Raw genomic sequence first — 25,652 nt, 5'->3', positions numbered from 1 at the left:
TCAGCTGTTTGAATACTACTTTTAGACGTTTCTTTTGCAGTCATTTGTGAGGAAACAAAAGCTTTTCTTTCCTGGTCATCTTTTCTGGTTGTTAACTATACATGTCATGTTGCTGGATAGGTCACTGGGTTGTCACAAAATCTAGTGTAATATATAGTGAAAAAAAGAAGAATGCTTGAAGGGACTACAAATTTAATACTTGTGAAGACAAATAAAATTAGCAGGTGGTCATAGGGAACATATTTAAGTGTATATATTCTCAAGAGAAGAAGCATATGCCAATACTGAGAAGCCATGTCAACATGTTATTGCTATTGAAGTTAATAATCAATCTCTTGAATTTGTAGTATCCAGCTATGCACACTTTTTAATATCCAAAAATCAATTTATATTTACTGCTGGATTAACTGTAGGTATAAAACACAAAATTGAAACTAAGTTTTACGTTAGTCTTAAAGTGTCAGCAGTTTGAGGAAGCATGTACAATGTTTCTAACTATGCTATATTTAAGTGGTCTTAATGTTCGTTAAAAGCTGTGACCAAGATTTAAAAAATGGCTACCTAAATTGAGACTCATGTTTTAAAAATAGTAGTCTAAATTTATAATGTATTACAGAAAAAGAGAAAAGTCATGCTACATAGTGTTTTCCTGAAATACAACAAAAAGCATGAAATGATTAATTCCATTTAAATTGAAATAATGGATAGGTAGAACATAAATATTTTTGATGTATAGAGTTTTGTTAAATAACAACCAAAAACATATCTCAAAGATCTGGACACTGAATCACTTGATGCCCACAATAACTGATCAACTGAAGCCTGTTTTTATAAAGGAGATGCACTGGTAGATTTACAAGCAAAATATATTGTGTATTTTTATACAATTCATAGGGCATTGTAAAAAAAAACAAAAAAAACCTTATGATTAAAATTTTCTAAAGTTTTAAAACAAATATGTCTATTATGCATCCAGTTGAAAATGAAAGTACAGACACATATGACATATGAAAGCAGAGAGGTGTCTGAAAAATTAAAAAGGCATAAAAACACAGCTGTATGGTTTAAACAGGGATGAAAGTAAACACCTTTTTATGTCTAATGAGCATAGCATTATTCTTATTTAGTTAGTTTTCTATATTTTAACCACCAGGGCTGCTTTTCTAAAGGATAATTTGTGAAAATTTCCTATGTCACCCCGGATACATTCTCTTATGAAACAAAAACCAGTTTTATCCAAGCTCTGTTTAAAAGAACAAAATAAGTAGTATGTGCTTTTGAATGTATAATGGCACAGGAAGTAAAGTAACATAACTTATTCATCTATGGAAAAAAAGTAATAAGGAATAAAATCTATATCAATAGTTATTGTGCAAGCTAGATCAGAAAATATTTTTGTTTTTTCTAATGTCTTTTTAATGTTGCTATGTTTTATATGACAACTTCTATTTAATGAATCTTCTCTCTAATTCTAATGTTGCAATACTGCACTAACTTGAAACTTTATTAAGAAACTACTCATTGTGCATTTTCCTTTGAATTTAGATGATACAGATACTGCACAAATGATGCAGACCAGTTTCACAGTTAAGGTCCTAAACGTTTTTCTCAAATTAAGAGCATTTTATACTTTCAGTTGTGTTAAACCAAAACCACTCAGTATATATTTTAATTTTAAATCAACAAAAATATATGCAAAAAGTTTAGCCCAAATTGCAAAACTACCATAAACAAGTTCTCTTCTGAGTTGGAATGTGAGTGAAAGGGAAAGGGTAATGATTGCTACAGTCAAGGATTAGTTCACTCACCTAATAATTAGTTGCTGGGAAAAGTTTAGAAAGCACTGTTGCATATACTTGGAATCTGATTTAACCACTATTGAGCAGATACAGAAAAATTGTTTACACAGTTCATATTGCTCATAACTCTCTTTTAGTGCCCCAAATTATTCACCTCTTTTATTTATACTTTCCTTGTACTTTATAATTACTTCATTAAAAGTAAGGATGAAAGTAGTCATCTTCTCTTTCTCCTTCTTCATGACCATCTTCTGTTTCATGACCATCTTCTGCTTCATCATATTCTTCTGGTGTTAAAAATCTGTGGACAACTGGAGTTCTCAGTTGTGTTGATTGACTGACACTACCTTTTTGTTCACCATAATAAATAATGCGTATGTGGGGAAAGCAGAAGAATGCATATGTGCTTATTGGAGCTGTAAGCTTATTTTGGTCCATCCGAATATAGGTTAAATGATTGATATTCCTTGGATCAATAGAAGGACACATCAAAGTAATATTTATAACTGTAAAAGAGTGAAAAATATTAGTTTAAACACTGAAAATATTAAGAGAACTCAGATTTCTTTAAAATCCACTTTTTCATAGCTAGAAACAGGAATAATACCCACCCATGCAACTGATGTAAAATATTGCTATTATTCTGCCTCTAAATTAGAGTTCCATATATGGAAAAATCAGTAACAGAAATAGCTTTTGATCAAGCAGAAGGGGGAAGGTTTGTGGTGTTAAAATGACCTAGAATAGATTATTTTAATGTAAGGGAAATGTACTAATAGTTGCCTCTTTCTATATAAATGTTTATCAAATGTCTTTACTACAAACAATTTTTAAATAATAAGCTAGACTTGTTAGTTGATTTTTATTAGAGGACGCTGGAGCAGAGTCTGACAGAGAGCCTGCTCAGAGGTGATAGGAAGATGGCAGAAGTACAAATCTTCTGCAGTGTTTCCTCCATTGATTGTCCAAGATAACTAACAATTCAGAGCATTCCTTGGACAAGCTGTGGAACTAGGGCTACTATAGAGCCCTATGCCCCAACTGATGGGACCCTCCAAAAAGGGCAGGCCGAGGTAACCTGCATTACAGCAAGGCAGAAACCTCTTTGTGTTAGGAAGACTGAATATAGCCCAGTAGTGTTGGCGTAGAGTTTAGGTTAAAAGTCAGTAAGTCTTTGAGTAATAAGCAGAAAAATTATGCAAAAGTAATGCAAAAGAAAAAATGTTACAGATATAGAAACACCTCTCTCATTTTTATAAAGGACTAATAATAATCAACATACATTCAATGTCATTGTCTTCGATATACAAATGCTGCAGACTTCTTGGAATATAGAATGCTTGCTTCAGCTTGTTGTGTCCAAGATTGAGCTCTACAAGGTTGGAAAGGTTAAAAACATTATATGGGACTTCCTGCAGGTTGTTGTGTGACATTCTTAGAGCAGTTATTTTTGGAAGTCTATTGAAATAGTTTTCTGGAATGTAAGAAATTGAGTTATTTTCGAGAGACAGATATATAAGTGAAAATGGGAGATCAGGAGGCATAGACTGTAATCTGTTGTTGCATAGGTTGATCTGCATTAGATTTTTCATATTTGAAAAGTATTTTCCTTTGAGTAGGGAGTCATCAAGATAGTTATTGCAGAGATCAAGCATGGTCACATTTACTAACCCTTGCAGGGCATTTCCAGGTAATCTGGAAATCTCATTGGAACTGAGAAAGAGTCGTTCTAGAGAGCTGGGAAGAGGAAATGGAAATTCATCCAATTTATTGTGTTCTAAGTGAAGTTGCACAAGATTTGAAAGTTTGGCAAAAACACCATGATCAATCATATGAGATTTAATTTTGTTATGGCTAAGGTTAATTTCTCTCAAGGCAGTGGCATTAACAAAAGATTCTGCAGTCACAGCTTCAATGTCATTATGCTGAAGATAGAGTTGTTGGATATGGGAAGGAATATGTGGTATCATCTTAAGTTTCCGATGGTCACAGTACATTGATAATGGAAAAGTTGGTGGGCAAAAGCATTCTTGAGCACACTTGGCTGGAGTAGGAAAATGAGGAACTACATATTCTACACTGGGATTAAAATGAAAAATAGGTGGGTAATCATCATCTGGCTCTTGGTCATATTCATCCTCAAAATCATAACCTTCATGCTGACCAATGACCATAGCTCCAAATAGAAGAGGGATAATTGATAGTTGACATAGAAACCTCATTTTTTTGGTTGCATGTAGTACCCTGTTGAGAAGAAGAAACAAAATTCATAAATAGATGAAACCATATTTAAATTCCAATATAAGAAAAAAGTGTAATTATTTTTTAAATTAGGAAAAAATAATTATTGTAGGGAACATAAAAATTTAGCTTGTATAATTACCACCAAAAATTATTATTCTTTCAATTTTGTATTTTCTAAGGCACCTATTAACGTGGCCTTCAGACAAGTGAATTGCAATCTTTCCATATTTTTTTCCCTCTCTGGGGCCCAAATCCTAAAGCCCAGGTCAAGTGTGATGCTAGAGGGTTCTATACCAATTGGGGGTGGGAAAAAGGGAATTTTCATTCTCCTCTTTTTCACTCTACAGATTGCACAGACATAGTGTGTGGGGGGAAAGGGGCCATTATTGCAGCCTCAGGCTATGTCTGCACTACTGCCGGATCGATGCTCTGGAGATTGATGTACCAGGGGTTGATTTAGCAGGTCTAGTGAAGACCCACTAAATCGATGGCAGAGTGCTCTCCGATCGACCACAGTACGCCACCCGGAACAAGAAGAGTAAGGTAAGTCGATGGGAGAGTGTCTCCCATCGATGCAGTGCGGTGTAGACACTGCAGTAAGGCAACCTAAGCTATGTCGACTCCAGCTACGTTATTCACGTAGCTGGAGTTGCGTAAATTAGGTCGACTTACCATGGTAGTGGCGATATAGCCTGAGAGTTGCACTGGAATCCATGGACATTGCATTCTTTTCAAGGTGAAGAGGGGGAATTTGCTAATGGAGGCACAGGCACAGCCCTAAAATTCTATTTTAAAGTGACGTGGGTGGAGTTTCTATGGAGTACAGTAAACATCCTGATGTTCTAACTAGTTCCACAGACTGTTGGGTTTCCTATGCTTGTTGGAGTCTGTGGACAGTTTTTACTCCACAATCTGAATGAGGGAAAGGGCATGCGATATAAATAATTAAGAAAATACAATTATGTCTAATACCATTTTGGTAGTTTTTAGCTAACTGCTAACTTTTAAAAAGGAAACTTTTCATAGGTTGAGGAATGCTCAAAGATCGTGAAAGATAGTACATTTGTTTTAAATGTACATTTCTTTATGGAATAAGCAGTCAATCTGTGCAATTCATTGTGACAGTTTTGAGACAAATATTGGCTAGATTTTAAGACTATATACCTTAATTGCTATGAAAAACATTTACAGCTATATTAGAAGGATACTGCTTCTGGGTATCAACTGACCACCTGTCAAGAAGGGATATCTCCCCTCACATATAGCACAGCATAAATTAATTCTAATAATAATACTATGCTCTTAAATAGCACTTTTCATCCATACATCTCAAAGAGGAACAAAGAGAAGTGACTTGTCCAAAGTCACCTAGTAGACCAGTGCTAGAGTCAGGAAAAGAACTCAGATCTTCTGAATTCCAGTCCAGTGCTCTATCCACTTCACCACATTGCCTCCAATTAGCTATGGTTAAAATATTCAAACTTATCTGATTCCATATATACACATTTAAATAGTAGCCGCATCTTCTATTGGTAAATGAGGATGCTGAGTACTTGTCAAGACTAGGACTTTAAACAGCTTTCCTGGTGACCATCTCACTGCACAATTACTCAAGGTCTTTAGCTGCAATTCTGTACTGCTTCTGGATGAGATACAGAACCTTTTTCATATTATTACATGCAGCAAAAGTTCCATAGCATCATTTCCAGGTAACTTGGAATTCTGTATAATGCCGAATCCATCCTGACCACAGTTGGAGGTTAATGTTGGATGCTACCAGGCATTGTGGTAGCAGACATTTCTTATGCCTTCAGTTGATTCAAACAAATCATGAAAGTTAGAGATGAAAATAGTATTAAATCATCCAGTCCATTTCTGTACAAATTCAGAATGGTTTCCTAAGGCACAGTTCCTGCTGTTCTCTCCAGTCTAGTTGCAAAAGTCCTAAATTAAGGGTTTTTCACCACTTAGAAAACTATCCCTAAGCCTTATCTGACAGGATCTCAGGAAGATTTTCCTGGTAGTCTATTTTTATTCTGTCAAAGAGCTGGTTGACACAGCTTTTGTAACACTATAAATATATGGGTTATACATTTTCCGTTTGTTTGGGAACTGTCATTAATGAATTGAACTCACTGTATCAAAGAACAAATATTACGTATTACTTACATAGTACAATATGCTGGAGTTATTAATACACGTTATAATACTGCACTGGAAATGCATCTTAAATTGTGAATGAAATGAGTTAATTGCAGAAAAAATGTGAGTGTAACATTGTCCCTGAAGGTATAATAGTTCTTGACACTGCAAGTAATGAAAAATACTTTATGTACAAGTGGCAGGCAAAAATTGATAGGAGCTTATATTGTCTGCTTTTGGTGACATTTTGAGTTCTATTTTGCTATTAATGTAATGTTTGTACTTAAACGCCCATTTCAAAAAGGAAAAAAAAATCCAGTTGTTACTACTGCGTTGCACAACTGAGTTTTCTGCCAACCCACAGGTTTAAAACATAGTCAATCTGTAGATTATATCCCAAAAAACTATGCCAAAGAATGTTCAAGATGGAAAATTAAGCATTTAAAAGCTTAGTAAGTGCCAGAATTAAGATTGGGTTAATTTGTCCCTTTTGTGCTTCTGCATTATGATAGTCTTTAATTTCATGGTCATAAACTGTTTTCCACAAAACCTCTGCCTGACTCAGTGCACAGGATGGGTGATACTCACTAAATGGGTAGCTATTCACTGTTTATTTCTATTCTAATCATTCATCATGTGGCCCCACGTGTTATTTACTGGATGCCATCCAAACTCTGTACCAAATACAAAATTATTAATTTCCTCCTAGGCTTTTCTATGGTGCTTTCATTGTATCTTAGTTCGTCACAGACATTAATATATCATCACAATGCCCCCGGGAGGTGATGGTGGTATTGCCATTTTACAAACCAAAATTGTCAAAAATGTCAGCTAATTTTGCATGTCCAATTTAGGAAGTGCCTGGCTTGATTTTTCAGAGTATTTAATATTTTATAACACTTGATCTATTCAGAGCCAAACTACTGATGTCAGTTGCAGCTGTGAGTGCTGTTCACTTCTGCAAATCAGACTTCAGATGTTTCACGTTAGATACCCAAATTTCAAGTAACACATAGTGGCCACCTGTGAAAATTTTGATTTTCATGCCTTGCCTGTGATGCATAGCTCTGGCAGGGACAGGGAGAAAATACAGTTCTCCAGGGTGGCATTACACTGCCTTTACTACAAAACTATCCTCTCTTTTCCTGCAGTCTCAGCGTCCTTTACTACACACCTTCCAACATCTGCAAAAAATGAGGTGGGATTCTACTGACAAAAGCCTCATTCGCACCACAACTCTTATTAATTTCCAGAGCATGATCCATTCTGTGCACTGAATGAGGTCGTGTTCTGTGGAAAAAAATGTTATGTGATCATATAAATAAAGGCTGCATCATAATACATATGCACAAGGGAGGCAATTGCATGCACAGCCTTATTTCTGGCATCTCCTAACTTTTAAGTGGTTGATTTTGAAATATTAATGTTGTAATGTAATTTTTAATGTAATTTCATAATTTTTAATGAAACTTAACAACTGATAAAACAAAAATGTCATCATATTGACCTTCAACATGGGTCCTCAGGAGGACTGGCATCTTTAGATTAACGGTGGAACTGTGTACCACTTGAGTAAATTGTAGCAGTAGAAGGCCATTACTGTCTGTGTGGGTGTGCCACTAGTATGGGAGGGAGATTTACACTTTGCCAACAGCAAATGAATGGGTTAAATTCCGAGTTTTGGAGGTTTCTGTGCTCTAGTGGTCACAGACACTCTTGCCCCTGACTCCTTCTGCTCTGATCTTCCTACCATCTCCTGTCCCCTCAGCTCCCCACCCCCAACTGTCCCCTCATGCCTCTGGTTTATTCCTGTCCCATCTTACCAGGCTCCTACCTCTATCTAGTCTCCCCCCTGCTCCTGTCCTTGTCCTCAGCTCCTGCCCAGGGTTCCCCATCTCTTTGCTGTTCTTTCCCTTTCTTGTTCCTATCCACTTGACCAATCTTCTGCCCCCCTCCTGATTCTATTTCCTGCCCTTGTCCCCACTCTCTGCATTTCTTCCACTCCATCCCCTGTTCCTCACCTCTCTGTGTTCAAATCATGCAGCTTCTTGCTTCCCTGTGCTGCCTGGGTTCCAACGGGGATAGGAATCTCATTCCTGTGCTCAGCACCACAGTGACCCCGGTGGCTAGGAGGAGCAATTAGAGGGAAAGTCTTGCTCTGCCTCCAGCAGTGCAGGGGGTCTGCTCAGGCCATTGGCCATTTATTCCTCCTGAAGAAGATCTGAGAGGATGAAGAATGCTCAGTGCATATGGAATCTTAAGAAAACGTAGCTGCCAAAGTTTCTACTGCACGTGTGTGAGCTGAGAATCTTCAGAAGTTTATAAATTTGTCCAAATTTGGACAGATTTTCACAATGATGGCAAAAGGCATGTTCCTAGCACCAGGGCAATCCTTTTCCAAATTTCAAGTCTCCCCCACAAAGCATGGAACTGCTATAGCTTCTTAGTGAAATGGTTGTAAGAAATGTAACCTGGGAAAAATAACATACTTTCCCTAACCTCATTCTCAGAAACAGCTGAACCTTAAGACCTCAGTCAAAAACAAAACAAAACAAAAAGACATCCAAGATGGAAAACTTGCAACATTTTATAAGCAACTGAAAACAAAATCTTAAGGTTAAAACCAGAGTTGGCAATTTCCCAGGAAAAAGGAGTTTAGGAAAGGGCACTGGTAAATTTGGGTTTAAACTTTGAAACTGAGGAAAATAAAATTATTATTAGAATATTGTGACAAAGTTCCTCCTCTACCTTGGTGGGTCCTGCACTTATTGGCGGATTTGCTTGCCTCACAGATTCATCCTGTGGGTCGGGAAACAGCCCAAAGACCTTCCCCTCTGGTAGAAGCCACAGTCCAGGTCAATTCCTCCTGTGTTTGATCAGGAGTTGGGAGGTTTGGGGGGAACCTGGCCTCGCCCTCTACTCTGGGTTCCAGCCCAGGGCCCCGTGGACTGAAGCAGTCTAGAGTGCCTCCTGGTACAGTTGCACGAGAGCTACAACTCCCTGGGCTACTTCCCCATGGCCTCCTCCCAACACTTTTTGTCCTCACCACCGGACCTGCCTCCTGATGTCTGATAATGCTTGTGCTTCTCCAGCTGTATGCCTACTCAGCTTCTTGCACGCCTCTTACTCCCAGTTCCTCGCACGCACTTCCTCTCCTCTGGCTCCCTTGCTTCCTTTGGCCTGACTGGAGTGAGCCCTTTTATAGCATCAGAGTGGCCTTAATTAGAGTCAGATGCTACAGACTAGGACTGTCAAGCAATTAAAAAAATGGTGATTAAAAAAAATTACGATTAATCGTGCTGTTAAACAGTAATAGAATACCATTTATTTAAATATTTTGGGGTGTTTTCTATATTTTCAAATATATTGATTTCAATTACAACACAGAATACAAAGTGTACAGTGCTCACTTTATTTTTTGTTACAAATATTTACACTGTAAAAACAAAATAGTATTTTTCAATTCACCTAATAGAAGTACTGTAGTGCAGTCTCTTTAGCATGAAAGTTCAACTTACAAATGTAGAATTATGTACAAAAAAACCCTGCATTCAAAAATAAAACAATGTAAAACTTTAGAGCCTACAGGTCCACTCAGTCCTACTTCTTGTTCAGCCAATTGGTCAGAAAAACAAGTTTGTTCATATTTGCAGGAGATAATGCTGCCCGCTTCTTGTTTACGTCACCTGAAAGTGAGAACAGGCATTCACATGGCACTATTGTAGCTGGCGTCTCAAGATATTTACATGCCAGATGTTCTAAAGATTCTTATGTCCCTTCATGCTTCAACCACCATTCCAGAGCATATGTGTTCATTCTGATGACAGGATCTGCTCGATAACGATCCAAAGCAGTACAGACTGATGCATGTTCATTGTCATCATCTGAGTCGGATGCTACCAGCAGAAGGTTGATTTTCTTTTTTTGGTAGTTTGGGTTCTGTAGTTTCTGCATCAGAGGGTTGCTCTTTTAAGACTCCTGAAAGCCTACCCCACACCTCGTCCCTCCCAGATCTTGGAAGGTACTTCAGATTCTTAAACCTTGGGTCAAGTGCTGTAGCTGTCTTTAGAAATCTCACATTGGTACCGTCTTTGCGTTTTGTCATATCTGCAGTGAATGTGTTCTTAAAACAAACAACATCTGCTGGGTCATCATCTGAGACAGCTGTAACATGAAATGTATAGCAGAATGCAGGTAAAACAGAGCAGGAGACATACAATTCTCCCCCAAGGAGTTCAGTCACAAATTTAATTAACACATTATTTTTTGAACGAGCATCATCAGCACAGAAGCATGTTCTCTGGAATGGTGGCTGAAGTATGAAGGGGCATGTGAATGTTTAGCATATCTGGCATGTAAATACCTTGCCATGCCAGATACAAAAGTGCCATGTGAACACCTGTTCTCACTTTCAGTAAATAAGAGGTGGGCAGTATTATCTCCCATAAATATAAACAAACTTGTTTGTCTTAGTGACTGGCTAAACAAGAAGTAGGACTGAATGGACTTGTAGGCTCTGACGTCATAGATTGTTTTGTTTTTGTGTGCAGTTATGTAACTAAAAAAACCTCAACATTTGTAAGTTGCACTTTCATGATAAAGAGATTGCACTAAGTACTTGTATGAGTTGAGTTAAAAAATACTATTTCTTTTGTTTATCATTTTTACAGTGAAAATATTTGTAATAGTATAAAGTGAACACTGTACACTGTATTCTGTGTTGTAATTTAAATCAATGTATTTTAAAATGTAGAAAAACATCCACAAATATTTAATAAATTTTAATTGGCATTCTATTGTTTAAAAGCGCAATTAAAACTGCAATATTTTTGAGTTAATTGCGTGAGCTGCAATTAATCAACAGCCCTAATACAGACATTCCAATGTTCAGTATTATATTACATATATTAGCATGACACCTACTGCAGTTTTACTTTTTATTTGTACAAACCTAAATTAATCTCTAAATCTATTGCCTTATGTAACCGCACTTGGAATATATAACTAAAAAAGTATAATATGGAGTGTGTTAATGAAACAGTTTTCAAAATAGAAAATGTCTTGAACTGGAACTAACTAGGTTTTCACAGAGCAGTAGAAGCCATGATTTTGCCCTGGTAAAAACGACCTCAGGTGAATCGCATGCCATTCCTGGTTAAAACTGAAAATACCACAGTCTATGCACCAAACGAATTTAACTGCTCAAAACACTATAATTAAACATATTTTTATTCCGGTTTACCAGGAGATTTTACTTTTTTGAGGTATAGTCACCTGTGAAGTTTAAAGTTTTTTCCTGTCCTTCCCTACCTCCCGTTGATTAATTTAAATTTTTATAGTGATAAATTATTGTCCTGCTGAAATCATCTGAGCAATAATGTAACACAAATAACCACGGGAATAAAAGATTTGTCTAGGCCATATTTTATTGACAGTAAGGAAGGAAGGCAAAGCAGAGAAAAAATAAATAAATTTGGCAGGAAAGAGGCTTTGAGCTACATCAGCAGTTACAAAAACTGTTGATGTCACAAGCCAATATGAGGATTTCCCAGACATAGTTAATAATAATTATAATTACTTCAATAATAATTTCAGGGTTTATTCAGTATTATCAGAGTCTGAAAAAGAATGAAGAACTGATACTTCTAAAAGTTGCAGAAGGCATTAGTTGTTAGTTGTATCTTCAGTAGTGAAGTCAGCCAAAGTTCTTGTTGCTCTTCGTATTCCTGGGAGGCTGAAGTTGTGGAGTCAAGAAAAAAATGTTGCCTTCTCAAAATTGAGAAAATGTGCTACTATCCAGTTAAAGTCACATTCTTGCAGGTTAAAAGATTTCAATCTGTGCTCTAGTACTTGAAAATTCTAAGCATCCAAATAATTACTTTAAAGTCTATTATTTTGAGAACCCCATACACTCATGAACATTTGTGCTTGCTTGAACAATAATATTGCAGATATATAGATGAATCAATTGTTGAATAAATTATCAAAATTGAGACAAATCGTAGTTAAAGGGGTATTGAATGGATGCTTGAAAGAGAATTGACATTCCATTCTAAATATACCTGATGTGTGGTGTTTTTAAAGGCTAACAGGTTTGGGTCTGCTTAGTAGTTAGGTATGTGACCACCTGAAAATACCTGAAGCTCTTGTCTTTCTGCTTCTCTTGATAGCAGTAATGGGGATAATCAGATTTTTCCAAAGTGAGATTGTCTTGTAGAGGTGGAAAGAATAATGGTTTAATTAGGCTACAACTTTATTACTTAACTCATCTGGGAACTACCCAGCAATAATTAGTACACTGCAGTTTATGATTGCTTCCCTAATTATTTTGATCCAGTGAAAGGCTGCTCTTCCATCACTGGGACCCCATTGCCCTTCTCTTGTATGAGGGTTAAGGGGCTGTGGAAATGGGGTTGTTTTCTTGCTATAACAGACATTAGGAACCTCAACGCCATTCCACAGCTTTTTTAGGGGATGCCTTCCCTGAAGTCCACTTCCAATTCTGGTTTATCAGGGAACCAGACCATGTACAGAATGAGTACTTGCGTTGGACACCTGATGCTTTATTGTGACAATTTGAACCTTCCCTCCTGACCTACCCCACTGGGAGCCTGCGCTGCTATGGGGAAGGCAAAAAACCCCACCCCATCCTAACATATGCGATGGAACATTTCCTTCCTGGTACCAAAAAAGGAAACTAGAGCAGTGCTCACTGCAGACCAAAAAAAAATTAGTCCTTCTTTGATCCCTGGATGGGATCATGGTGTGAAAGGGGTCTCAGGCTGGAGGTGTATGGTTCATATACCCTCTCCCTGATGTACAGTTTTCAGTGGCTTACCTGAATCCTGCCAGCTTGCCCACCAGTTCAGATGATATCTTTCTCCCCTCTCAGCGTGTCCCTTTTGGAGTTGGGAGAGGGGACCCTTAAACACCCGCTACTCTCTTCCCACCAATCCAGACAAAGTCCCACAGTCTTGAGGTGACAGGTTACATTCATGAGACCTTACTGACAGTGTAATAGTCACCACTCTGTACCCACCTGCATGCTGTCTTTGCTTCCTTCTCCGCCCCCCCCACTTACTAATGTTAAGGATTTCCAATACAATATTTGGTTACATTTAGCCTTTTTTCTTTAGTGCTCCTCTCACCCAAATCAGTTGCTGGCAGTCTTTTTACCTTTTCCTTTTCTGCCTGGTCTTCAGGAGGAGGGAAGTCTAGTTCATTCTCTCTACGCTCACTGCAGCTGCTGGGTGGAATAAAGTTAATCCCACATCCCTTTCTCTGTCCTTCCTCAGCTTTTCTCCTGTTATGAGGAGGGCCTCTCACATATCTTTACTCCTGTAGTGTTTAAGTGATTTCTTAGAATGACTCGTATGTTTTCTTTACACAGAAAACATCCTGCTATGAAGTGCTTCCAGTGTTCAGCTGATATTTTACCCAGCTTTACAATGTGCCTTTAAGGCTGAAAACAATTTAAAAAAAAATTTAAAAACACTTTTATACATTGTGTAAGAATAGCTAAAATATTTCTATGAAACAGATAAAAGCTGAGAAATAAGCACTTGCTTTTGGATAACTGAAGGTATTATTTATGGAAAATGGGCAGGTTGAGTATTGGTACATCACAGTGTTAGATTATCTTTCTTTGCTGATAGTTGATGATTATTTGATTTCTAATTTCATCTAGACAAAGCAGATAATAATAACTGTGATATGAACCAAAAGTGCACCTTAAGAAAGGGGCACACTTAGTTACTTTATTTTTTGTTTTTTTTAGGGTGAATGATGAAAGTCGTTCTGGATAAATCACCGCAATTGTTTTATTGCATTAGATAGTTCTAATGAGGCACTTCATTTTGCTTTTAGTTTGATGAGAGAACTACATTACTACCAACCCCAAGCAGTCAAAAAATGACTCTAGCCCCCAAATCATGAGACTGACTTCAAAATAATGAACATTTAAAAATTTTTTTAAATGTTATTTTTACTTACTTTCTGACTTTTGAGCCTTTAGAGTGCACTTGTTTCATGTTTTCAAGCTTTTCTTTACAACCAAGAGGGGTAGACATTTAAAAAAAAAATTAAGATGAGGCTTTCATGCATTATCATGATTCCATTATTGGGGACTTACATAATTTTATTTTTTTTTAATCATGATAAAATCGTGAAAGTTATCAACACTGGAAATATCATAAAGAAGCTATGTATATTAGAAAAACTGAACTGAAAAAGGAAGCTTGCAAGAAGAAAAATTATAAATCCTATGTACTTTATTATTAAATATGCTATAACTATTAGAAGCACAGTCACTGTACTACATTAGTTGCCAAAGATTATGGTGAACTACATGGGTACTTCAAATCTTATAAAAAAAATCTGAGGGGTTGAATTTGTGAATAATAAAAAATAATTCAATTTAAATATTTTATTGATCCAGTTTGTAAATTGTTTTTTGTTGTTTAAAAGTTTGTTTTTGATGCAAGTCTATGAATATGATGGATTGATGGAGTAGCTGCACTTTATTACCAAAGCCAAATGAAGCACATACGCACACTTGAAACACGCTCCATGTAAAGATATATTCAAATTACTTTGAAGGCATGCAATTTAAATTATAATTCCATACCTGATAAAATTTTTCTCTAGTTCCCAGACAATGGTCGTGTTGCAAATCCTCTAGAGATAAAATACTCAAGATCTGATATGATGCTCTTAAAATCTACAATGGGGAAGGACTGTGTCGTTTTGAATTGTAGTAAAGCACTGCACTTGAAGTGTAATTTGCTATAGAAGATTGCAGGGTAGATTAAAATTGTGTGTTCCTTTTTGTTGCACAAACTATCTTGGATACAAATAAGGCTATATTTTGTGACCCTGGTCAAGTTTATGTGGTTTGATCTTGTTCTCTCTTTATTTTTGGTTTGAGGTGAGGTAGGAATTTCCTTAACATGAAGAGTGAAGAGGGGATTAAATTTAACACCATGTACCGAAAGCTGTTTCAGTGATCATGCTGAACACTTCTTTCCCTTTTTTTCTGTTTGTTTACTGTTTGGAAAGTCCAATACAATTAGGCTGCAATCTAGTGTTTCCTACACAAATTTGCTAATTTTATTACAATTAATTTCAATTCCATGAAAATTTTTATTACTAATTTATTTTATAGTCAGATTGCAAAGAAATAGAAAACGATGTACTTCGAGCTGAAACTTAGCGTTGGCTTGAAGGTGACTTATTTTCCTAAATCACCTTTGGCTTGAGTTTAGGTCACAATGATTGTAATACATGAAATGTGGACTTATTGACTTTCTCTATTCAAATCATGAGAGTTGGTTAGATTTTCAGTCTGTATTCTGATATGAACTCTCAAACACAAAGAAGTTCTTTTTTAGTATTACATATTGTATTGGGGGTTATTTACTGTTTAGTTTTTTGTGAACTCAGAAACTGCTGATTTGACACAGCAGAGGTCTGTACTCTGCAAAATACTCACATATAACCACCCTGAGAAACTTCATTGAACAACTTGTTTCTCTATATCTTGGATATCATAACTACCTAAAGAAGTAAGGTAGATCAATCAGGGATGGGATGGGCCCTGATTTTGATGTAAGCCCAAAAAGAATGTCTTTGATACTACTTGTACCCATTTATACCCATTTTCCTTCTCTAGCCTGTATTCTGAGCATATACGCCCCAGGAGTTCCCCTTCTCTATAGAGTATATATGGCTCATATGAAGAGGCAATGGGCTTCTGTATAGAGATGGGAATGAATCTTCTAAGAATGGGTAGGCAGCTCATGATCCCAGAAAGGGGCAAAATAAAACAACTGTTGGGGGTAATACTATGGGGAACTCTCTTGGAAGGATCAACATACTTGAACAGGAAAGGCATCCCCTCTACCAATTTGGCATTGGAATCTGTGTATGGGAAAGACTGAAGAATAATTTCAAGCCACAGAGTTCTGAACCTTCAGCCTTAAAGGGATCCTGCTTTATACTTATGAGAAAATAATGCCACTCCCTGCAGTGCCAACTTTCTACCTCTAATCTGAAATCTATTGATCCCAAGACCAAGAGCAGAGATTGCTTGATATTGTAAGCCTCTGTATCCAAAGCTAATCCATGGGGCAAGTGTTCCTTAATGCCATGTCCTCTGGAACAATTTAAGGAACTGATCATGAGGAAAGACTTTATAGCAAGAGCCAGATCAGGAACCACACCATAAGGGAAGACCTTTGATAAGGAGACAGTATGAGGAGGATCCTTATCAACAAAAATTTTATCACCAGGGTCTGAATAAGGCATTCTGACCAAAATGGCAGGTTCCACTGTGGATAAAATGGCCTTATTGACTCTCTGCAGGGCACTCCCATGACATACAAGCCTAGCCAAAAAAAACCTATCTCCATCACCATAAGAGAGGTGTTTCAGCCTCCAGATCCAAAGATGTTGTATTGAACGATAGGATGTAAGACAAAGATAGATCTCCTGATATTCCAGGTACATTGTCAGAAGAGGAGAAACCAATGTTGATAGAACATACATAAGAAACACACCTGGAGTTTGAGGGTCAGACCTCGCAGATTGCATTGTGAGGTTCTCAATGGTTCTGTCCCCTTCAGAGGATATAGTTCTTTTTCATCAACTGACAGAACAGATTGTAGCCATGCCATCAATAGCTGTGGAGGAGACTTCACACCCAGTTTTGGACCTCTTGGGTTCATACTCCAGAAGCAGCATTATTTTGCCTTTATTGGATGGAGTTTTGCAACCTGCCAAATCCTGAGCTGATGGTGTCAAATTTGCAGATGAACTGAAGCTCTGAGCTGTTTCTCCTCCCTTGGTGTTCACACCTCAACTGCTAGAAGAGGGCCTCATCCTCCCTGATTGAACTAACCTCATTATCTTTTCAAAGAGAAACTGCTGAGCTTCAGTTCATCTGCAAATTTGACACCATCAGCTCAGAGTTAAACAAAGACTGTGAATGGCTAGCCAACTACAAAAGCAGTTTCTCCTCCCTTGGTGTTCACACCTCAACTACTAGAAGAGGGCCTGATCCTCCCTGATTGAACTAACCTCGTTATCTCTAGCCTGACTCACTCTTGCTTGCATATTTATACCTGCCTCTGGAAATTTCCACTACATGCATCCAACGAAGTGGATATTCACCCACGAAAGCTCATGCTCCAATACGTCTGTTAGTCTATAAGGTGCCACAGGGCTCTTTGCTGCTTTTACAGATCCAGACTAACACGGCTACCCCTCTGATACTTGTATTTACACTGCATCTGCTGCTTAGCTGAAGAATTGAGCAGGGTTGGAGCGGAGTCCCATGCTCAGTGGGTTATCTCGTTCGACTGCAGGCTGACTAGGGGGAAAGAAGTGGGGTCTGAAGCTTCTCCCACTGTCTCAGACCTGCAGGGAGGGCTAAACGGTGCCCCAGACCTGCGGGGAGGGCTCAGTTCATGTGGCCTCGATCGGCACATTCATCTTCTCCCATTAGCCATTTTGAGCAGCATTTGTAGCAGCATTAGAGGAAGTTCTCCCATATCCGTGACCTGTATTAGACCACCAATTGGCTGGAGAAATGATTGGTACAGAGCTGAGACTCCCAGTCAGTCCCTGCTCTGGTCCATTCTTTCTAAAGTTGATGTTTTTAAGAAGCTGTGAAGTCCAGCTTTATCCAGATGTTAAATGTAAGGTGTGATATTTGTTACCATCCTTTTCATAGATTGTGTTTTGGTTTGTTTTTTCCAGATCTGTTTTTAAACTATAACTTTTAACATGTAGGGATTTTGTAAATTCTCCAGTATGTGTGCTGATAGCAAGCCTAACTGCACTGAGATTTGAGAGCTAGAAAGTTAATCCCAAAATGGACAAAGGCTCATGAAGAATAGAAGCTCAGTAACACCACTAATACAAAAAACTACACTTAGAGAATTCTCTGTGAGAGCTTTGGTTCCCCAAGGGGTCATGCTATACCACATCCTTCCTAACAAACAACACTTTCTTAAATTCTGAGAACAGAGTTCAATTTAGAAGATAGGTATATGTCTAGGATTAATAACTTTAGGAAACTGTTAGTGTATATTATGTACATTGTTTCACTGTTCAACATTTGCTTTTGCTCTCTTAATTTATAAGTCATTTTGTTTCACAGGCAAAGATTAAATTTCAGATTTGCAGACGTTAAAATATGCAAGATTGAAGCTGTTTGAATGAAAGGGTGGGGATGATTTAACTTTTTTGGCAATGACAGTACCAATTTGCAGCAATGAGCATCTGGTTTTGAAAAAGCAATCTTACAGCAGATGTTTTTGTTTTAGTTTTCTACGGACTTATTTCCATGTTAGGAGCTTTAAAAGACAGCATAGTAGTGAAATTTTTTTATTTAGTTTTCTTGGACATAAAGATTTTTTGTTAAAGCATGGTTAAAGCACAGTTGTTGAAGCTTGACTAGTCTCCATATGCACAGGATATTTAAGCTTGAAACAGTGTGATTTAAAAATTGTCTGATATAGTTTAATATGTCCATAGATGTTTCAGATTTGTTACTATTGCATTGGAAGTGTATGATGCATTTTTGTTGATCTCATCAGCTCTCTGGGTGTTATGATATGTATGGAGATGTCTCATATGAAGTTTAAATTATTATTTTAAATTTCAAATGGCAAAAATTAAATTCTTAGCCAAACCAAAGTGCCCAAAGACAAATAGCTGCAGATAAATAGATTCAGAGGCAATTCAGAATCTAGTGTGGTGCTTCTGAACTGTAGGCTGCACAAAGACAATAAATGGGGTAGTGAGGTATTGGAAAAATTTAATTTAATTCTTAGAGAAATAAAATAAAATTTCTAGGATAACTTTTGGGTTGCCATAACCTTCAAAGTTTCTGAGTTCAAATGCATTAGTTGTAGAAATAGTAGTTGCATTATTTAAACTTATCATTATCATCAGAGATACATATTTTATTCTTACTTTTATAGTGAATGTAAGCAGGTCATGAAAATTTTTGAATTTGAATAAGGGGTCACCAACCTGAAAAGATGAAGAACCCTGGTGCAGTGCATTAAAAATAGGACTCGATATCATGAGTTGTTCATAAATACACAGGCCAATGACAAAACATTGTCCTGCATGAAATTAAATATTGAGTGGTGATTTGAGAGCTTTGCCCAGTATCAACCTAAATTCTTACATTCCCCAACTGGAAATGGACATTCCATAGTCTAGTAAATTGGCCATTTAAGAAATAAAATGTGTATACTAGTGAAACTGCACAGTTTACAGACAGCCTCCCCTATGAATAATTAAAGTTTTTTAAAACATCCCTTTTCCTTCTCTGGTAATGCTGGCACTCTTCCCAAAATTAAACAAAATGAGGTAGAGTCATGTTTCAGGATGAAGCTTTTTTCCAAAAGGCACATTTTAGTTGACCTTCTCTGAACCTTTTCAGATGCCAGTATATCTTTTTTGAGATGAGGAGACCACATCTGTACGCAGTATTCAAGATGTGGTTGTACCATGGATTTATATAAGGGCAATAAGATATTCTCCGTCTTATTCTCTATCCCTTTTTTAATGATTCCTAACATCCTGTTTGCTTTTTTGACTGCCGCTGCACACTGCGTGGACGTCTTCAGAGAACTATCCATGATGACGCCAAGATCTCTTTACTCATTAGTTTTAGCTAAATTAGCCCTCATCATATTTTATGTATAGTTGGGGTTATTTTTTCCAATGTGCATTACTTTACATTTATCCACATTAAATTTCATTTGCCATTTTGTTGCCCAATCACTTAGTTTTGTGAGATGTTTTTGAAGTTCTTCACAGTCTGCTTTGGTCTTAACTATCTTGAGCAGTTTAGTATCATCTGCAAACTTTGCCACCTCACTGTTTACCCCTTTCTCCAGATCATTTATGAATAAGTTGAATAGGATTGGTCCTAGGACTGACCCTTGGGGAACACCACTAGTTACCCCTCTCCATTCTGAGAATTTACCATTTATTCGTACCCTTTGTTCCCTGTCTTTTAACCAGTTCTCAGTCCATGAAAGGATCTTCCCTCTTATCCCATGACAACTTAATTTACGTAAGAATCTTTGGTGAGGGACATTGTCAAAGGCTTTCTGAAAATCTAAGTACGCTGTGTCCACTTGATCCCCCTTGTCCACATGTTTGTTGACCCCTTCAAAGAACTCTAATAGATTAAGACGTGATTTCCTTTTACAGAAACCATGTTGACATTTGCCCAACAATTTATGTTCTTCTATGTGTCTGACAATTTTATTCTTTACTATTGTTTCAACTAATTTGCCTGGTACTGACGTTAAACTTACCAGTGTGTAATTGCTGGGATCACCTCTAGAGCCCTTTTTAAATATTGGCATTACATTAGCTATCTTCCAGTCATTGGGTACAGAAGCTGATTTAAAGGACAGGTCACAAACAATAGTTACTAGTTCCGCAATTTCACATTTGAGTTCTTTCAGAACTCTTGGGTGAATGCCATCTGGTCCCGGTGACTTGTTACTGTTAAGTTTATCAATTAATTCCAAAACCTCCTCTAGTGACCTTCAATTTGTGACAATTCCTCAGATTTGTCACCTACAAAGGATGTCTCAGGTTTGGGAATCTCCCTAACATCCTCAGCCGTGAAGACTGAAGCAAAGAATTCATTTAGTTTCTCTGCAATGACTTTATCGTCTTTAAGTGCTCCTTTTGTATCTCGATCGTCCAGGGGCCCCACTGGTTGTTTAGCAGGCTTCCTGCTTCTGATATACTTAAAAAACATTTTGTTATTACCTTTTGAGTTTTTGTCTAGCTGTTCTTCAAACTCCTTTTCGGCTTTTCTTAATATATTTTTACACTTAATTTGGTTGACAGTGTTTATGCTCCTTTCTATTTACCTCGCTAGGATTTGACTTCCACTTTTTAAAAGATGCCTTTTTATCTCTCACTGCTTCTTTTACATGGTTGTTAAGCCATGGTGGCTCTTTTTTAGTTCTTTTACTGTGTTTTTTAATTTGGGGTATACATTTAAGTTGGGCCTTTATTATGGTGTCTTTGAAAAGTGTCCATGCAGCTTGCAGGGATTTCACTCTAGTTACTATACCTGTTAATTTCTGTTTAACTAACCTCCTCATTTTTGCATAGTTCCCCTTTCTGAAATTAAATGCCACAGTGTTGGGCTGCTGAGGTGTTCTTCCCTCTTCACAGAAATGTTAAATGTTATATTATGGTCACTATTTCCAAGCGGTCCTGTTATAGTTACTTGTTGGACCAGATCCTGCGCTCCACTCAGGACTAAATCGAGAGGCAATTAGGGCATTGCCTACTGCAGATCATAAAAAAGTAGTCTTCCTTTGATCCATGGGTGTTAGAGGGTGCTGCTGACTTATGAAAGCGTTCCTTCCAGAATGCACAATGTATAAATACCTCCACGTCCCCCACCTTGTTTGAGCACTTTCTGTTCCTCCTTTGGCTGGGTCATTTCTAGGCTGGTTAGCTGGCTGTTTCTGTTTCTGTTTATTTTATTTTATTATTTATATATGCATGCATGCATCGCTTAGCTGCTTAGACCAGGGGGAGGGTTGCATAAATGTTTTCCACCTTGGGCAGCAAACCACTTTGGGCCATTCCTGCCCCTTGGCTTGGCTCTGCTCTGCTCAGGTAGGTCCTTCGTCTTGTCCCACTCCCCTTTTTCCTGCCTTCTGGACAAAGATCCACTGCATTCAGTAGCAGTGAGCATATTACATGCTTTTGTTCTTCACTGGGATAGGAAAAAGTTATACCGTTAGTAAATATGGGAAACAAAGTGTTATGTTTCTGCGTTAGCTTATGCATTAGTGTAATAAATAACTATAAAGTTATTAATTAAAAATTTACTTTCTTCCCTTTCCAATTTTGTTAGAATAATTTTATAGATGCAGTGTCTCCTTTATGCTACAAAAAACTTTGTGATGCTAAGGGTAATAGGAGGAAGAACAATAGGGAAAAATATGAGTAATCAGAGGAAAAAATATGGAAAAATACTTGTACTCTTAATTGTATGTAGCAGCTGAGGATGTAAATATTTAAAAACATCAGTATTCAAAATAGCAAACTACATTATAGTGAAATTCTAAAGTTCTGTCTGCTAAATGCTAGTAGACCGACAACTTACAAACTACATGGTATATTGTTTTAAATTATTCACAGATTGGCAGGGTTTATCATTTGAAATTATTCCATAGTCCTTCCGTGTGGAAATCTCGTAACTGACTGTGAAAAACTTCCTCTTCAGCAAACAATACTTACCCTACAAGGAAATATCACTGTGAGGGAAGTATGAAAGCATGGCTTTGGTCAATGACAATTAAGCCTAAAACACTTTATGCATTTTTCTTGTATTGTAATATCCCTTGCAGTTTATCAGATCAATAGCAATGTCATCTTTAAGAGTAATTGCTGATCATATTAATATATAAATGGTCTGTCCCCAGCAGTTTTCTCTTTTTTTTTTTCAAACTAAAAAGTTAAATTAGTAATATCGCTGACTTACAAAAAGGGAGTGTTATTGTAGCCATGTTGGTCCCAGCATATTAGAGAGACAAGGTGGGTGAGGTAATATCTTTTATTGGACCAACTCCTGTTGGTGAGAGACACAAGCTTTGGAGCTACACAGAACTCTTCCTCAGGTCTGGGAAAGGTACTCCAAGTGTCACAGATAAAAACAAGATGGAACACAGAGTTTAGCACATGTAGTTAGCACATAATTTAATGGAACATTCACCTTCACCTTGAATGGTTCCTTGAATATGCGCTAACTACTTATGCTAAACTATCTGTTCCATCTTGTTTTTAGCTGTGTCACTGAATACCTCTCCCAGACCTGAGGAAGAGCTCTGTGTAGCCCAGGAGTTCTCAGACTGGGGGTTGGGACACCTCAGGGGGTTGCGAAGTTATTACATGTGGGGTCGCAATCTGTCAACCTCCGCCCCAAACCCCACTTTGCCTCCAGCATTTATAATGGTGTTAAATATATTTAGAAGTGTTTTTAATTTATATGGGAGGGGGGTCGCACTCAGAGACTTGCTGTGTGAAAGGGGTCACTAGTAAAAAGTTTGAGAGCCACTGTTGTAGCCCTAAATACCCACCTGCTGAAGTGAAAAAACAGATTGACAGAGCCAGACGAATACCCAGAAGTCACCTCCTACAAGACAGGCCCAACAGGGGGAGGGATAGCTCAGTGGTTTGAGCATTGGCCTGCTAAACCTAGGTTTGTGAGTTCAATCCTTGAGGGGGCCACTTAGGAATCTGGGGCAAAAATCAGTACTTGGTCCTGCTAGTGAAGGCAGGGGGCTGGACTCGATGACCTTTCAAGGTCCCTTCCAGTACTAGGAGACAGGTATATCTCCAATTATTATATTTATAACAAAGAAAATAATAGAACACCACTAGCTGTCACCTTCAGCCCCCAACTAAAACCTCTCCAGCGCATCATCAAAGATCTACAACCTATCCTGAAAGATGATCCCTCACTCTCACAGATCTTGGGAGACAGACCTGTCCTCGCTTACAGACAACCCCCCAACCTGAAGCAAATACTCACCAGCAACCACACACCACTGAACAAAAACGCGGACCCAGGAACCTATCCTTGCAACAAAGCCCGATGCCAACTCTGTCCACATATCTATTCAAGTGACATCATCATAGGACCTAATCACATCAGCCATGCCATCAGGGGCTCATTCACCCGCAGATCTACCAATGTGATCTATGCCATCGTGTGGCAGCAACGCCTCTTTGCCATATACATTGGCCAAACCAGACAGTCTCTACGCAAAAGAATAAATGGACACAAATCTGACAACAGGAATCATAACATTCAAATACCAGTAGGAGAACACTTTAAGCTGTCTGGTCACTCAATAACAGACCTGAGGGTGGCAATTTTGCAACAGAAAAGCTTCAAAAACAGACTCCAACGAGAAACTGCTGAACTCGAATTGATATGCAAATTAGATACAATCAACTTAGGCTTGAATAGAGACTGGGAATGGCTGAGCTGTTACAAACATTGAATCTATCTCCCCATGTAAGTATTCTCACACTTCTTATCAAACTGTCTGTACTAGTCTATCTTGATTATCACTTCAAAAGTTTTTTCTCTTACTTAATTGGCCCCTCAGAGTTGGTAAGACAGCTCCCACCTTTTCATGCTCTCTGTATGTGTATATATATCTCCTCTCTATATGTTCCATTCTATACATCCGAAGAAGTGAGCTGAAGCCCACGAAAGCTTATGCTCAAATAAATTTGTTAGTCTCTCTAAGGTGCCACAAGTATTCCTGTTCTTATCCCCAGTAGAAGCTGGTCCAATAACAGATATTACCTCACCCACTTTGTCTCACGAAAAGGGAGACATTATTCTGTCTTCTTGTGTTTTCCGAAGTATAGGGGAATAAAGCTTAAACAAAATTGGCAGTGATCCAGAAAGAGAAGAAGGGGAGAGGTATTGGGATAGTTGGATATTTTCCTCCTCTTTGCTTACCTCCATAAATTGGAATGAGTCAAAATTGGGTCACTGATATTTCATAGGATGTCATAAGAAAGGAACAAGAGAGGGACTATAACAAAGAGGAATAGTAAGAAGGATGTCATTGAAAAGAAATTGTTTTAAGAGGTCTTGAGTTCAAAAAAGTAAGTCAGGGAGTTACAAATAACATGGGCTGGGCACTCAAAGGTAGTGATCTCTTTGGGAGCACTTTACAAGATTTCAGGTTCCAGCCACTAACTTTTGCAAAGAGTTATCCCTTTCTTGAAACTAGGTTAATGGGTGTCCCCTTTGAAGCAACAGAAGCTTTATTTTCCCTGGGTGATCAACGGATAATGTCAAGTCCATTGTTTGGCTATACTGGAAAAAGGACAGGATACATTGGATCTGGTTTAATTAGGGTACGTCTACACTACGGGATTATACCGATTTTACAGAAACCATTTTTTTTAAACAGATTGTATAAAGTCGAGTGCATGCGGCCACACTAAGCACAGTAATTCGGCGGTGTGCGTCCATGTACCGAGGCTAGCGTCGATTTCCGGAGCATTGCACTGTGGGTAGCTATCCCGTAGCTATCCCATAGTTCCCGCAGTGTCCCCTGCCCCTTGGAATTCTGGGTTGAGATCCCAGTGCCTGATGGGGCAAAAAACATTGTCGCGGGTGGTTCTGGGTACAGCCTCACCCCTCCCTCCGTGAAAGCAGCAGCAGCCAACCGTTTTGCGCCTTTTTTCCTGGGTGAACTGTGCAAATGCCACAGCACGCCAAGCATGGACCCTGCTCAGCTCAAGACAGCAATCATGGACATTGTAAACACCTCACGCATTCTTGTGCAGTCTATGCTGAACCAGGACCTGCAAAACCAGGCGAGGAGGAGGCGGCTACGGCAGCACGGCGACAAGAGTGATGAGGACATGGACACA

The 25,652-nt window shown here is 38.0% G+C and overlaps 2 protein-coding genes across 3 annotated transcripts in view; one reads left to right on the top strand and one right to left on the bottom strand.

Moving 5' to 3' along the window:
- LOC120368618 (centromere protein P) overlaps positions 1-25,652 on the top strand; it is a 331,679-nt gene that overhangs the window by 96,427 nt on the left and 209,600 nt on the right. The window lies entirely within an intron of this gene.
- Positions 1,796-8,249, bottom strand: OMD (osteomodulin). The gene is made up of 3 exons (XM_039480853.1): positions 8,207-8,249; positions 3,082-4,043; positions 1,796-2,305 (listed from the first exon to the last, which is right to left on the bottom strand). Exons 2-3 carry the CDS (start codon positions 4,019-4,021, stop codon positions 1,995-1,997), a joined length of 1,251 nt encoding a protein of 416 aa, XP_039336787.1. The 5' UTR covers positions 4,022-4,043; positions 8,207-8,249; the 3' UTR covers positions 1,796-1,994.

Source organism: Mauremys reevesii, linkage group 7 (genome assembly GCF_016161935.1).
Source record: "Mauremys reevesii isolate NIE-2019 linkage group 7, ASM1616193v1, whole genome shotgun sequence".
NCBI lineage: Eukaryota > Metazoa > Chordata > Testudines > Geoemydidae > Mauremys > Mauremys reevesii.
Note: the sequence above shows the minus strand (reverse complement) of the source record. Positions and strands in the feature narration are given on the sequence as shown.